This window comes from Dermochelys coriacea, chromosome 6 (assembly GCF_009764565.3).
Source record: "Dermochelys coriacea isolate rDerCor1 chromosome 6, rDerCor1.pri.v4, whole genome shotgun sequence".
Lineage (NCBI taxonomy): Eukaryota > Metazoa > Chordata > Testudines > Dermochelyidae > Dermochelys > Dermochelys coriacea.
In genome coordinates this window covers 66,669,660-66,682,192 of record NC_050073.1, presented here as the reverse complement: position 1 = coordinate 66,682,192, position 12,533 = coordinate 66,669,660, and the positions used below count along the sequence as shown (strand labels likewise).

Below are 12,533 nucleotides of genomic sequence, written 5' to 3'. Positions count from 1 at the left end.
TGCCTCCTCTTCCCCTTTCTCTGTAGGGGTTTGTCCTGGACCCTTCCTCAATAGATAATGTCAACCTGCTACATGGCTTCTGCTGCCACTTCAATACTGATCCTCAAATCTGCATCTGACATCTTGGATACCATACCACCAGCTAAAACTTAACATGGCTAAAACCAGACTTTTCTTTCTCTTCCCCTCAAACTGTTTCAAATCTCCAAAATTATCCATTCCGATTGCCAGTGCCAAGACCCTTGTCCAAGCCCTTGGATGTCTTTTTGCCTTGACTTCTGTAATTTCCTTTGGGCTTACTGATGATCTTCTCCCCCACACACCCCCAGCTGATCACTCCAGAAATTTGCTGCAAAATCTTTCTTGCCTGTCACTCTGACTACGCTCTGCATGGGTTGTAGTTGCTTCACTGGCTTCTCACCCTCCAGTTCAGTAAGCTCCTTGCCATGAATGTCTGGCATAAACTGCATCTCATCTGTCTCCTAACCACTTCACTTTGTTCAGAGCACCTTTGTGTCATTCTGTGTTCTCCTATCTTTTGCCTACCAAGCTGTCTCATGTACCTGGAACTCCCTTTTTGGTCCAGTGTGTCAGATCTCCACCCTTCTCCCCAGTTCCTCAGTGTTGACCCACTAAGGGAAAAACAAGATTGGCTTATGCCTTTCTTCCTCCTTTGTTGGATAAAAAGGGCCTGAGAAGAGGGGTCATAGGTAGTGTGGTATCCTGTAGTAAAAAGCTTTGTACAAGACTTCAATAAATTATTTGGGGTTCCTGAACTTCTGAGCTACCCAACTTGAGGTACCTTAAAGGGGCATGATTTTGAGGAAGTGGGAGCTCACACTTCCTGAATTTAGAGCTCTTTTAAGGTAATCATTTTAAAGAACTAGTGCCTGAGATTTTCAGATTCTACTTGCACAAACCTTGTTCATTTCTAAATTTTGGTTCCTCATTTTGTGCTTCATCTAAGAAATTTTGAAATGTTTTAGAAATCTTAAACCCCCTACAACAGTTTTGAGGTGAGTAAATATACCTATTTTATAGAAACTGACTTATCCAACCTCACCTTAAGAAATCTTGATTCTTTCTTTTTACTACATCAGACCACACCTCCTCTCTACATTGCATCATGTATCCACCAATAATTCTGCTACTGCTCTTGAAAACACTTGCAATTCCTGGGTGACCACAAGGAAATTCTGTGTGGTCACCCTTGACTGAAGGAGACCAAGAGGGCAAGGGCATGCTGGATGTAAATAAAAAATGTATAGAACACTCTAACTTGCCCCTACAGAAATATCATGAAGGGACTTGTTTGGTCACTGAAGCTTGTGTTCACAACTGCAATAGACAACCTGTTATTATGTTAAACTTTAGACAATGGACCTGTTTTAATACCTTGCAGAGAGGACCAGGTGAATTTCCGTGGATTCATGAGGACTTTGGCCCACTTTCGACCCATTGAAGATAATGAAAAAAGCAAAGACCAGAATGGGCCAGAACCACTCAACAGCCGGAGTAACAAGTTGCACTGTAAGGAACTTCACACTCTACCTGGACAATTCCATTCCTTGGCCTCCTGGCTCTTTAGTCTTCCACCCTTATGTTTCCTGAGAGAGTGACCCTACACACACAGTCTGAGCTGACATACTGCAGTACTTACTTTTAAACACAAACTGCCTTACTAAAACCTGTAAGTAATAGATTGTAATAGGCTGCCATAACCATTTCAGAAGCTAGTGGGATATGTTGAAGCTCAGTAAAATGGCGTTGCATACAGAGATTCTCAGAGCTCCCTCTGGAGACTTGATTATGCTGGACTAATTTCAGCTCTTTCCTAAATGTCTCATGACAGGATGCTGTGGTGTCAGAGCAGTTCTGAGATGCTCTCTGGAAGTAGAGTAGTGTTCCAGCCATGAATGGGCCTTCCAGTTCCCTTCCTCATACCACTTGCTATTTCTCCAGTCCTTCATATGATATGGTATTGCCACTCACCTTCACATCTCCATCCCACTCTCCCCCTCATGATTGTTCCTTATTCTGCTTGAAGCATATGGTCAGAGTGGAAAGTGGATCACTCCTATATAGTAGGTAGTCTGCAGCAGTCTTCTGATCAGCATTCTCTAGGCTCTGATTTGACCATATACTTAAGGCAAAGTGTAGGCCAGTCAGAGAAGTGACAGTGCAAAGATGATTCCTTATGGAATTAAAGAATTAAATACATTTAGAAGGGACAAACTCTCATGCTTCCGGGTTAGAAAGAAACTTCCCCTGCAAGCAGGCTATTTATAGAATTGTCCATTAGGGAGGCAGCTGTGTCTTCCTGTAAATCTAGTACTGACCACTGTCACGTTGGGTTCTCAACTAGATGAATTACTGGTTTGATCTTGAAAGGTAATTTCTAAGTGGCTGTTGTCTCGACAATAATGTGCAATCCTCTGAAAAGGACTATATACTGAGACACTAGCAAATTGCAAGAACAAACTGATTATCGTGGTAGGTGGGAACTCTGAATTATATAATTCTATAAAACATTTTTAACAGGATCATATAAAAGCTGTAGTCTTAATATTTACATCAATGGTCACTTTGTAATGACCGAACGCCTATATTGCTGCCAGCTTTCAGACAACCATGTTTTTGAGTACATGAAATTTAAGTTTACATATGTGGGTGGGGAAGGTGAACAAATAGTACCTGAATTCAGCTGACTCATTCTCACCTTCCCTCTAGTTGCTTTTCGACTATATGACCTGGATAAAGATGACAAGATATCCCGAGATGAGCTGCTTCAGGTAAAGAGCACTTTGGGCTAGAATGGGACTTAAAATGAGTCCATTGGTCTTTAGATGACCTAGCTTGCAACTTTAACCCTTAAAGAACAACTTTTCCTAAGAATGCTTTTTGTAAGAGTGAAATTGACCTGCTCATCACATTGACAACATGTGAAAGATTTTATTGGAAGTTGGGTACTTGGGTGACCTTCCCAAAGAATGTGCCATCGACCTAAAACAGCTTCAGAATATCGAAGATGTCTAATGGCAGCCTTTGATCTAATAGTTGGTACATCTGCAAGGAACTGTGGTTAGACCAGTTTTACAAGCCATTCAAAAATGTATGGCTGACTGGACTCTGCCTACCTGTAGCTTCAAAAATGTGGTGACTTTTGTCTTTCAATCTCCATTAAGAGCGTAGACTTCCTACTCCATCAGAAACTTCAACAGAGCATTAGGTTAATTTTTAACATGTTTATTTATGGATGACTATACTTCCATTGTAACAAAGACATCAGCAGATGTAACCTGCCCCTACAAAAAACCACCATACTTAGTTTTAATGACAGAGACAACAAGACTAGGTATGGGTCTGTTTTTTGAGGTGAATTAGTTTATCTGACCAGTTCTTCCCTGTGGGGATAAAGCTTTTGTTGCCTTCCTCCTGGATGGAGAAAAGCAACAAGAAATCAGTACTGTAATGGCATGAATATTTGAGATTTGAGTTGGGCTAGATTTGAGTTGGGAGTAACTGTGTTCTACTAATCCTTCCAAGTTGACAGTAATTTGTGGCTCACGTTGAGCAAGGAACTGCATTTGATCAAAACTGCTCACTTCTGTCTTCAGCACAGAAAAGCACCTTGCAAACTGTCAGGAAGATGAGTTACTAGTCCAGTTTTGATTGCATATTTGCAACTTGCAAGGCTTCAGAAAGCAACCAACCAATCCTAAACAGGGAAAGGACAAATCAAGCAGTTTTCAATCTTGTGAAAAATTGTTGAAACTACCAGATTAAAAAAAAATTATTCCGAGAATTCTATTCACTCACTTTGTAGGAGCTTTTTTGAATTCCACTTTTTTGGGAATGAGGAAGAAGCTTGCACTTCTGTTCAGGGGGCACATAAAGGCATCCTTGTAAATCCTGTATTTGTGTGGAGGCAGTTTTGGTCAATAGGTTTGGTGTACAAGAGGAACTGAATCTTGATCATAGAAAACATTTCCAGACAGTAACAAGGGTCCTGCTGTGTGTTTACGCAGGGTTGCTATTTGGATGGTATCCTTGTTCCAAGTACTATGCATAAACGCTGCACAAGGCTTTCAGAATAATCTTTCCATAACACTCTTAGCTTAAAGGTTATTTATATAGTGATATTCAGACTTCCTGGGCTTTCTGTATCTTGCAGGTATTGCGGATGATGGTTGGTGTAAACATTTCAGATGAGCAGCTGGGCAGTATTGCTGACAGGACAATCCAGGAGGCTGATCAGGATGGAGACAGTGCCATCTCCTTCACAGAGTTTGTCAAGGTTGGGAATTAACCTTTTGAATAACAAAGTGATTGAATGTGGTCATCACTCAGCAGTCACATAAACAGTTGGAAATGAGCCAAAAAGATACTACCCTTCATTTTTGCAGTTAGTGTAGCAGTCCTTCCCAGTATATCGTGATTTCCCTGTGCCGTAGCAGAGGGAATGAGATCATAGCCTCTTGAAGGGCAGGGTTCACTTCTGGGGCTGTGCTGTCAGCATATAATCCCTCATCAGCCTGTATACCTCTTCTGCAAACTTTTTCTTCTGAGGTTATGTAGCTGGATCCGTTTTGAATTTTCAGTCAAATAGATTTTCAGGCAAGAGGCCCACCACAAAAGTAACTTTCTTGTGGGAGAGAGTTAAATGGCCTGTGCCAGGAGTCAAACTAGGGAAAAAATAGCAGTCTTCCAAGGTCCACTTGAGATCCCAAAATGAGACTCCGATCACAGTAGATCGGAAAATGATAATCCACTTCCTTCCTTGAGGCTTGCCTACATGGGGATATTGGCTGGCACAGTTATAGCAGAATAATTACACCATGTTCTTAAATAGTCACACCGGGGAATTATACTAGCATAACTAAAGCAGAGTAACTATTCTTCTGTATCTGTGCCAGTCAAATTCCTGATGTAGACAAGCCCGTATGCCTTGTCCAGTAGTGAAAAAGGATAGAACCTCGGGAATGGAGGTTGTTCATAGCTCTGAAATGTTCTTAATGCTGAACAAAACGTTTTGTTCTTTCAAAAGTTTACAATTGAACATTGACTTAATATAGCTTTGAAACTTGACTATGCAGAAGAAAAATCCTTTTAGCCATCTTAATTTAAACGAAACAAGCATAAACTATTTCCTTACCTTGTCAAATCTTTTTTTAAACTTTATTTTTAGTAGTTTAACACAGTATTGTACTGTGTTTGTTTTTTTCTGTTGCTACCTGATTGCGTACTCTTAGTTCCAAATGAGGAGTGTGGTTGACAAGTCAGTTTGTAACTCTGAAGTTCTACTGTGTGGTGTAGATACTTGTCACATGAGTTAAAGCTTAACCTCTTAACAAAGGAGAATAGTCCACACTTCTTAGCTGTTTCTGGCTGTCAGGAGATTGACATTACTATATTAGTATCAGAGGGGTAGCTGTGTTAGTCCTGGATCTGTAAAAGCAGCAGAGTCCAGTGGCACCTTATAGACTAACAGATGTATTGGACCATAAGCTTTGTGGGTGAATAATGGACACAAATCAGATATTAGGAATGGCAATATACAGAAACCTGTAGGAGAACACTTCAAACTCCCTGGACACACAATAGCAGATTTAAAGGTAGCCATCCTGCAGCAAAAAAAACTTCAGGACCAGACTTCAAAGAGAAACTGCTGAGCTTCAGTTCATTTGCAAATTTGACACCATCAGCTCAGGATTAAACAAAGACTGTGAATGGCTAGCCAACTACAAAAGCAGTTTCTCCTCCCTCGGTGTTCACGCTTCATCCTCCCTGATTGAACTAACCTTGTTATCCCTAGCCTGATTCTTGCTTGCATATTTATACCTGCCTCTGGAAATTTCCACTATATGCATCTGACAAAGTGGGTATTCACCCACGAAAGCTTATGCTCCAATACGTCTGTTAGTTTAAAAGGTGCCATGGGACTCTTTGCCGCTATTACTATATTAGTTACACTTGGTCACATTGTGGTTTTCTTAATTTTTAAAAGGAAAGCTTAGCTTCTGGGGCACAGCATTAGCAGCCTCCAGATGAAAGACTGGCTCGCCATGATGCCCCATACTCCTCTTGCTTGCTATTTAATATCATTCAGCATTTTAACTGGAACAGAACTGTGCACATAAGTGACTTAACCAGCTGTCTCTTGGTTTTATTGCAGGTTTTGGAGAAGGTGGATGTAGAGCAGAAAATGAGCATTCGATTTCTTCACTGATGGATGGGAGACCCAATCCTTACCACTCCTAATTTCTAAGGACTAGAACTCCACTTTCTCCCCACCATCTTTCCATAGTGCATTGCTACTGGTGCATGGAAAAACACATCTGCAATCCCTCACCAGCTTGTTCCACCAAGGTGAACATTCCCTGTGTAGCAGGAACAATGGGAAGTGGCTGCAGTGCAGCTCGGAATGGAGCATTAAAAAGTCCCTATTTCTGATTTTTCCTATGCATTGCTGTATGACTGATTGCCTTTCCTTCCTATGTATTGCTTCTGCAAACTTATTCTTCTGGAGCTCTACATCGAGGAAGCCAAAAAAGGGGGTAATATCCCACAGAAAAGCCATCTGAATTTTTTTTACTGGGTGTAGTGTTTAATGTGAAACAAACCTCAGCTAAATCATTCCTTCAGTAAGTCCTAGGTGTCAGAGCAGCACTGCCATTTCCTACCCATGCTAGTACAACAGAGCTGCCGTTTTTGTTCCCCACTTGTTTTTTTTCAAGACCTTTCTTCCCTCTTTCCAGATCTGCCCTTTAGAGCGACGTTTAATTTAATCATTTAAGTCATGTAGCTTCTTTCCCAGGACTGTAGGATAGGGAGTATTGTGGCAGTTCTGAGCAGTCTGAAATGCTGTGACTGGATTCTGTGGAATTAATCCACAGGGGAGAGGAATCTGTCATGATTGCATGTTACAACTTCTGTGGAACAAACTGGACTCCACACAGATTCATAACCCTCAAACGACCCCAGTACCAGGTGCAGAAGTGGCTGTCTTAAGAGCAGCTTGCAGGCTCTGACTGCCAGTGGAGCACAAAGCACCCCTCCCTAGGTTGCTTTTCTGTATGACTATTCCTTCCCACAGGGCACTCTTACCTCCACCATCACAACGTATTGCTTTCATTAGTGCAGATTTATTTACCAGTGTTTATAATTCAAGAAAACCAGCCATGCACGAAGTTTGATTTCATGTCATTGTCACCATCCAGTGATAATAGCTCTAGTGACACCTTGTGCTGCTTTCATATTAATCCTTAGATTATTTGAAAACCATCTATCTGAGCCCCACCCTGGCTGTTGGATCTGCACTGTGGGTGTTAGTTTAGCTGCACTTGGAACACTTTCATGGAAGTTCAGATACAAGTGTTTTTAGGGAATTGCCTAGTATATCCCAGTTCAAATTAAAAGGTGAAATTTTAAAATATAATATTTTGATCAGATACTTTCCACAAATCTTTATGAAACCAACACAACTAAAAGGATAACTTTTTTAAATTAAAAACTTAACAGCAAGACTATATTAAATCAAGGATTCAAAAGCAATGAATGTGTTCAGTTGTAAACCTCCAAATTCATTGGCTACACAGCTTCTTATGCACATGTGGATAAGTCAACAAATGATCTGACAACCAGTACAAGTGGAGTGTCTTGAGTTGACTTGGAGGTCCATCTCTATGGAAGAATCAGTGTTTAAGTGCTTCCACACACCTCCACATCATGTGTTAACATAAGTTTCTGTAAGTATTGAGCTAAGATTCAACCCTCAAATGGATTTCTTTAGTTCCTTTACTTAATTGTATTAAGGAATCCTTTAGTGGATTCTTCAGACACTGTTTTTAATTGAGTTGCAGAAAGACATGTTGCACTTCGAAATTTTCAGACTGCAATTCAGTAGTAAGGCTGGAGAATTGTAAAATTTCTGTTCTGTACAAGAAAAACATTCTGGTTTTATGACCATATTATGTAAAATAGGAATTGTAAAAAGGAATGTGACTTAACATGGAAAGGTACACAAGATGTTATAGGCTTTGATTTGCTTATTTAAAAGTAGATGTTTCTCTTTCTCTTCTGCCTGTGTAGTTGTAGTCAACTGTTGTGCCTTATTGTCCCAATGAGTTCTGTATTTATCAATCCATAAATAAGTCTTCACTGTAAAAATTGTGCCTGTGTGGTGTTGACAGTCTCTGTTCACTATAGAAAAATCTTAAGGCTGTTAGGCTCTACAGTCTGATTCTGCACATTTCAGAAAGCAACCTAAAGTGATCTCCTTTCTTCAAGAAGATTATGAAAAATCCTATAATTAATTGAAGCAGTCATGACTTTGAAACAAGCAGTCATTCGCCATCCTGCAAGGAAGTTCAAACTGGGGGAGAGATTATTCTAAGCCTCAGCTTCATAACAGGGCATCTGTTAAAGGGAAGACTAGCAGTACTTACCCATAAGTCCATAAGTAACTTGAGCCTACTGCTCTATACTCAGCTCTCCAGTGTTCTAAACCAGTTGTTTTCAAACTTTTTTTTTCTGGTGACCCAGTTGAAGAAAATTGTTGATGCCCACAACGCAATGGAGCTGGGGATGAGGGGTGTGGGAGGGGCTCAAGGCTGGGGCAGAGGGTTGGGGTGCAAGGGTGAGGGCTGTAGGGTTGGGCTGGGAATGAGGGGTTCAGGGTGTGGGGGCTCAGGGCTGGGGCAGGGGTTGGAGTGCAGGAGGGGGTCAGGGCTTGGCTGGGGATGCAGGCTCTGGGATGGGGCTGGGGATGAGAGGTTAGGGGTGAAGGAAGGGGCTCCAGGATTTGTGGGGGGGCTCAGGGCAGGGATTGGGGTGCAGGGTTGGGGCATAGGCTTACCTCAGGCAGCTCCTGGTGAGCAGCAGAGCAGGGGTGCTATGGCAGGCTTCCTGTCTGTCCTGGCACCACAGACTGCCGTGTCCCAGAAGTGGCTAGCAGCAGGTTGGGCTCCTAGGCAGAGGCGCACAAGTGGCTCTGTGCACCTCTCGCCTGCAGGCATTGCCCCCCCAGCACTGTCCGGCTCTTGCCTGCAGGCACTGCCCCCATCCCCAGTCCCCACTAGCCGGAGTGCAGAGCTGGTGCTCAGGGCAGGGGCAGCACACAGAGCCCCATGGCGTAATCCCCCCCCTGCCCCCAGAGCCACTGGCTGGCTGCTTCCTGGGTGCAGGGCAGTGTCAGAACAGGTAGGGACTAGCCTGCCTTAGCCAGGCAGCACCACCAACAGCACTTTTAACTGCCCAGTTGGAGGTGCTGACCAGAGCTGCCGCAACCCTGTGCCTTAGATTCCGTGACCCAGTACTGGGTCATGACCTGCAGTTTGAAAACCACTGTTCTAAACTACCCTTTGTTGTTGCTTCCTGTCACCATCCCATTAGTCCCTGCGTTAAGTGCACTTCTAGTCTGATTTTAAAAAATACATTAGGATGCTCTGCATACTTAGTCATATCTAGTTGTGTATTGTGACACTTTAGAGTCCACACAGCTTTGGGACAGGGAGCTGAGCGCTGTGCTGACTTATGCATAAGTTTAAAAAAGTCTGCTTCAGGGCCATATTTTGCTGCTAGTTATGCAACTGCATTGATGACAAATGGAGTGTAAAGGTATAACTGAGGACCAATTTGAGCCTGTAGAACATCTTAGTGTGGGGCTGATGCATGAGGGAGTGAGGGCGAGGTAAGCTTGACTTTCACGTACCAGTTGGAGTATGCAGGGCTTGTAGCTGGTGGGAGAGGTGTAAGCTTGTTTTTTTTTTGTTTGGTTTTTTTATTGGCTATCAAGCTATAATTGAGAAGTGAAGGTAGATCTACAGTGTAACAAAAGAAGCAAGGATCCTTGAGGGGGAAAAGTTGTGTTCACTAATTTAACTAGACTAGCATAATGCATTTGCATAACAGGAAAGAATTGAAGTTATAGCCTTAAATTGGGGGAGGGGGTGTTAGATGTTGAGTGCTTGATTTTTTTGCAATCTACACTTTTATTGTAGTGTTTTGGTACATAATAAGTTGCTGTATGGGAAAGCAGTGTCAGAGATGCAAGATTTTAGTTTCAATTTGAACATGGACTTGTGATGGATCTAAGTTCCTGCAAAAGAATCCCCTGGTTGTGGGCACACCTCAACAGAAGCCCTGTTGGTAGCATTCATGTGCTTTACCCCATAGACTGAGTTTAATTGTAGCTGGGAACTGAAACTGTCAGTGAAGGTCTATCAATCAATTTAAACACAAGTGTTCAATAAATACTTTTATAGTTACAAAGAAGCAGGATGCTGCACTTAACATGAGGCAGTACTTTCCAGTCAGGTAGTAACTGAAACAAGGATGTTTAAACATCCTCTTATCCTTAACAGAAGTTGTCAGTAGGCCTGAATAATTTGCATGCAATGGTCATAAATGTTGGCAAAGAACTCCAAGGCTTGCTGCTTATTTTATTTTTAATCTTGGAATATCAGGGATATTGCAGGAGACTGGAAAAGTGCTACTGTTGTGCTAGTCAAAAGTTTAAACAGATGACCAAAGTAATCAGAGGCAGGTTAGTCTGACATCAATCCTGGGAAAATAATGGGGGAAAAAATGATTCAATTGATAAAGGACAGCAATATAAGGCTGGTCAACATGATTTTACGGAAAAGAGATTTTGTCTACCTTGGTTTCATTCTGTGAGGCAATGATGATTTTGGGTGAGAATTGCATAGATACAATATACTGAGATTCTTAGAAAACCTATTTAGTACCAGATGACACAGATTAAAAATTAGCACTACACTATCAAGCACACATTAAAAGGATTAAGAACTGATTGACAAATCTCAAATAGTTGTCAATGGGGAAACATCAGATGGGTCTGTTTCTAGTGGGGTTATGCAGGATCAGTACTAGGCCTGATACATTAACACTTCATCAGTGATTTGGAAGCAAATATAAAATCACTACATTTGCAGATGACAGTGGTAAACAAGGTCAAGGACAGGACCATCATACCAAGGGATCTGGATTGCTTGATAATCTGGGCCTATTCAAATAATGCATTTTAATACTTCCAAATACAAAATTGGATTCCTAGGAACAAGGAATGCAGACCACACCTACAGAATGGGGGCAAGTGACTCTTGGAAAGCAGGGACTAAAAAGGATTTAGGAGTTACAGTAGACAAGCAACTCAGCATAAGACCCCATTGCAATGCTGTGTTGAAAAGGTTAAAGTAATTCTTGGATGTATAAATGGAAGTAGTACATATGAAGATTTTATCTGTTTATGGCATTGATATTAGAATAGTGTTCAGGTCTGGTGTCTGCATTTTTAAAAAGGGATGTTGGAAAAAATGGTGAGAAGACAAGTGATCCAGAGGGCTAGAGAAAATGCTTTACAGTGAGAGACCAACCCATAATTCTGATGATCTTACCAAAAAAGATTCAGGGGTGGCAGGGCTTGATGGTGTAGAAATAGCTTCATGGGGAGAGCATACTGCATACTAAAAAGAAAGGGAGTACTTGTGGCACCTTAGAGACTAACAAATTTATTAGAGCATAAGCTTTCGTGAGCTACAGCTCACTTCATCGGATGCATTTGGTGGAAAAAAGAGGAGAGATTTATATATACACACACACACACACAGAGAACATGAAACAATGGGTTTATCATACACACTGTAAGGAGAGTGATCACTTAAGATAAGCCATCACCAACAGCGGGGGGGGGGGGGGAGGAGGAAAACCTTTCATGGTGACAAGCAGGTAGGCTAATTCCAGCAGTTAACAAGAATATCAGAGGAACAGTGGGGGGTGGGGTGGGAGGGAGAAATACCATGGGGAAATAGTTTTACTTTGTGTAATGACTCATCCAGTCCCAGTCTCTATTCAAGCCTAAGTTAATTGTATCCAGTTTGCAAATTAATTCCAATTCAGCAGTCTCTCGTTGGAGTCTGTTTTTCAAGCTTTTTTGTTGAAGTATAGCCACTCTTAGGTCTGTGATCGAGTGACCAGAGAGATTGAAGTGTTCTCCAACTGGTTTTTGAATGTTATAATTCTTGACGTCTGATTTGTGTCCATTCATTCTTTTACGTAGAGACTGTCCAGTTTGGCCAATGTACATGGCAGAGGGGCATTGCTGGCACATGATGGTATATATCACATTGGTAGATGCGCAGGTGAACGAGCCTCTGATAGTGTGGCTGATGTGATTAGGCCCTATGATGGTATCCCCTGAATAGATATGTGGACAGAGTTGGCAACGGGCTTTGTTGCAAGGATAGGTTCCTGGGTTAGTGGTTCTGTTGTGTGGTGTGTGCTTGCTGGTGAGTATTTGCTTCAGATTGGGGGGCTGTCTGTAAGCAAGGACTGGTCTGTCTCCCAAGATCTGAGAGAGTGATGGCTCGTCCTTCAGGATAGGTTGTAGATCCTTGGTGCCACAAGTACTCCTTTTCTTTTTGCGAATACAGACTAACACGGCTGCTACTCTGAAACCTGCATACTAAAAGTGCTCTTTTAACCTAATATAGAGTATAACAAGAACCAATGGC

At 41.9% G+C, this 12,533-nt stretch overlaps 1 protein-coding gene across 1 annotated transcript in view; it reads left to right on the top strand.

The window, feature by feature from the left end:
• The window catches only part of CHP1 (calcineurin like EF-hand protein 1), a 38,487-nt gene extending 30,318 nt beyond the window's left edge, over positions 1-8,169 (top strand). The window contains exons 4-7 of the mRNA XM_038407400.2: positions 1,403-1,530; positions 2,731-2,792; positions 4,175-4,297; positions 6,176-8,169. Of these exons, the coding sequence (XP_038263328.1) occupies positions 1,403-1,530; positions 2,731-2,792; positions 4,175-4,297; positions 6,176-6,229 (367 nt within the window). The 3' untranslated portion in view covers positions 6,230-8,169. The remainder of the gene's footprint in view (positions 1-1,402; positions 1,531-2,730; positions 2,793-4,174; positions 4,298-6,175) is intronic.
• Positions 8,170-12,533: the final 4,364 nt, after the last annotated feature.